Here is a 3,303-nt window from a genome sequence, read left to right as displayed (position 1 = left end):
CCTTGTTAGTAACAAGCCTCAGTGAGGCCAATCAGTGCTTCAAGGTACTTTGGAGTTTGCTTCTGCCTTGGACTTCTTGAGAGGCTTCTTGGCAGTACCTTGGCAGAGTCTCCTGGCAGTACCTAAGGATGATGTAATCAGCCCCAAATACTCCATGGGGCTCATTAAATACTGCTGAACCTCTACTTATTGCCAAGGTTTCTGCAGCTAATTGGAGAGGTTTTTATTGCACAAAGCATCTGATAAAAGTACTTTTAAAGGTACAGTTCATTCCTTTTCAGCAGCAAACCACAGCAAAACCTGTCAAAAGGTCCTACCCTCGTCACTGCTCACCCTCACTCCCCACTGACCCCAGCAGAGCCCAGAGCCACAGGTGAGGGACAGGATCTGCTTTGCCAGGGGCTGGGGGTCAGGGCTTAGCCCTTTGGATCAATGAAACCCCTCCAGGTTTCCTCAGCAGCAGAGCCACCTTGAGCTGCTTGTCCTGACCTGTCAGCACTGCCTCACTTCTCTGCTCTCACCACAGCCTGGAGATGCTTCAGTGCCTCCACTGATGCTTCCCTTGCATCCACTGTCTCCTTCTGCTCTAACCAGACCCTGGGGACCCTTTCCCAGTATGCTTCACTGGGAGCCATTAAGAGTAGAAGAAAGTTCAGAGTTTGAATCTGACTTTGACTTCTGGAGAGGTTTCATCAGCTTCTCAGTCTCTCAGGTTCATGGACTTGGCACCAAAGCCACCAGAGGGCTCCTTTAAATTCTTTGGGCTGGTCCTGAGCTGCTGAGCTGGGCCAGGCTCCTTGGCATGATGGAGGCCTGTCCGGGAGCAGCTCCTCTGCACCACACAGCAGGGCTGAGGGAACTGCCAGGGGATCTCAGGGAGATGAGGAAGGCAAAAAGAGCTTCAAGGTGGCCAGGACTGGGAGGATGCTGAGAGCTCACTGGAGGAGAAGTCACTGCAGTTGCTGACAGGGTGAGTCTATGGTTGCAGGGCAGTGCAGCTGCAGTTCCTGGAGGCATCTCCTAAATCTGGGGCTGTGTGCTGGGGCAGGGACTCTGCTGCCTGTCAGGTTCAGCTGTCAAGCAGCCCAGGGAGTTCTTCATGATGCTTTGGGGAGAAGCTGTGGTTGGAAGGAGCCACCCTTGACAGGGCAAGGCAGGTCAGTGCAGGGCAGGTTCCTTCTGTGGAGATTCTACTGTGTGGCTCAGGGCTGCTCTCAGCTCCAGCTCAATTCAAGTACATTTTCAGGGGGACTTTTCATGACTATGTTCAGGCCAGGGGGTCCTGACCCAGGCTCTGCTCTCCTGAATCTTTGCTTCCACTGTCTCTGGCCTGGCTGGTGAGGAGGAAAACTCAGTTGTGCCTTTAGAGCAAGGGCTGACCCTTTTAAACCATCACACAGAGCTTTACTGGGAACCTCACCAAGTGCCTACACTCCTCAACTGAGGCCCTTCCTGAGTGTCTGTCTGTCCCTCTCCTTGCCTGTCTCAGATGCTCTTTGTGTTGCTGATGGCTATCTGGGCATGGAAGCCTCAGCTGCAGAGTCAGGCACAGACACTGGGAGATCTCCTGTGCAGGTGGAGCCACAGCAATGAGGTGTCCCAGCTGTCCTCCAGCCTGGGAAGCTCTGGGCAGTGCAGGCTGTGAGGCTGGCAATGAGCTGACTTCAGGAGCTGCCATGGTCATGCCTTGGCTGTGTCCTTGAGGTGCCCATCCAGGCTGTGCTGCCTTCCAGGGGACACTGAGCCAAGTGTCTCCTGGACTAGAGGTGGGATGCTGAGACCCTGAGACACTGAGTGGTGTGTGGTGGATCCCTCTGCTCTGAGCAATGTCTGGTGGCTGCTCAGGGTGACATGGGAGCATGGTCACCCTCCAGCTGAGGTGCAGAGCAGGGCGACAGAGAGTCCATGGGGAGCTCTCCCACTCTTGCCTTTTAGCCTAAGCCAGGACCAAGCAGTGCTCCAGCCTTGGAGCTGAAGGAAGGTCCCTGAGAATAAAGAGCAGCAGGTGTCTGTGTGACAGGGGAGGGTCTGTGGGGAGTGGTTTTGGCTGTGCTGAGAGAAGTCTCCTCTCACTTGTCCCTGTCTCCTTCTCTTCTGACAGTGCCTCATGGCCAGAGGCAGCAGATGGCCAACAGCAGCTCCATCACCCACTTCCTCCTCCTGCCATTCCCAGGCACAAGGCAGCTGCAGCTCCTGCACTTCTGCCTCTTCCTGGCCATCTACCTGGCTGCCCTGCTGGGCAATGGCCTCATCATCACCACCATAGCCTGGGACCACCACCTCCACACCCCCATGTACTTCTTCCTCCTCAACCTTGCCCTCCTTGACCTGTGTGCCATCTCCACCACTGTGCCAAAATCCATGGACAATTCCCTGAGGGACACCAGGGACATCTCCTACACAGACTGTGTTCTCCAGTTTTTCTTTTTCATCTTCCTAATTTCAGCAGAGTATTTTCTCCTCACCACCATGTCCTACGATCGCTATGTTGCCATCTGCAGACCCCTGCACTATGAGACCCTCCTGGGCAGCAGAGTTTGTCTCCACCTAGCAGCAGCTGTCTGGGCCTGTGGAGTTCTCACTGCTCTGCTGCACACAGCCAATACATTTTCCCTGCCCCTCTGCCAGGGCAATGTTGTGGAGCAGTTCTTCTGTGAAATCCCCCAGATCCTCAAGCTCTCCTGCTCCACATCCTACCTCAGGGAAATTTGGCTTCTTGTGTTCAGCGTCTGTTTTTTCTTTGTCTGTTTTGTGTTGATTGTGGTGTCCTATGTGCAGATCTTCAGGGCAGTGCTGAGGATCCCCTCTCAGCACGGACGCCACAAAGCCTTTGTCACCTGCCTCCCTCACCTGGCTGTGGTCTCCCTGTTTCTCATCACTACCTTCTTTGCTCACTTGAAGCCCTCCTCCATCTCCTCCCCATCCCTGGACCTGGGGGTGTCTGTTATGTACTCAGTGGTGCCTCCAGCAGTAAACCCTCTCATCTACAGCCTGAGGAACCAGGAGCTCAAGGCTGCCCTCAGCCATCTGATCGCTGGATGCCTTCACAAACAATAAACTCTTTGTCTTCTCCTGCAGAGCAGTTCTGCTGTCACTCAGTGCAGGCCCAGCCTGGCTGCTGGTGTTCTGGCTGCTGCTGGGGCTGTTCCCCTTGTGAGAATGTTGTTGCCACACAAATGTCTTTCTTCAGACCCTTTCTGGTTCAGTGTTGTCCTGTCTGCTGTGACCCAGAGGCTGAAGACAGGAGGAGCTGTGCTCCCTGTATGTGTTCAACACAATAAAGGACCCTGCAGGGAGTTATTT

The 3,303-nt window shown here is 54.4% G+C and overlaps 1 protein-coding gene across 1 annotated transcript; it reads left to right on the top strand.

The window, feature by feature from the left end:
* The first annotated feature begins 2,124 nt into the window (after positions 1-2,124).
* On the top strand, positions 2,125-3,057 carry LOC128899728 (olfactory receptor 14A16-like). The gene has a single exon (XM_054179411.1). It carries the CDS (start codon positions 2,125-2,127, stop codon positions 3,055-3,057), a length of 933 nt encoding a protein of 310 aa, XP_054035386.1.
* Positions 3,058-3,303: the final 246 nt, after the last annotated feature.

Source organism: Dryobates pubescens, unplaced genomic scaffold, assembly GCF_014839835.1.
Source record: "Dryobates pubescens isolate bDryPub1 unplaced genomic scaffold, bDryPub1.pri scaffold_34B_arrow_ctg1, whole genome shotgun sequence".
Lineage (NCBI taxonomy): Eukaryota > Metazoa > Chordata > Aves > Piciformes > Picidae > Dryobates > Dryobates pubescens.
Note: the sequence above shows the minus strand (reverse complement) of the source record. Positions and strands in the feature narration are given on the sequence as shown.

Excerpts from the sequence above, each read along its gene's own strand:
- LOC128899728 (XM_054179411.1), top strand. The coding sequence starts at position 2,125 with ATGGCCAACAGCAGCTCCATCACCCACTTCCTCCTCCTGCCATTCCCA.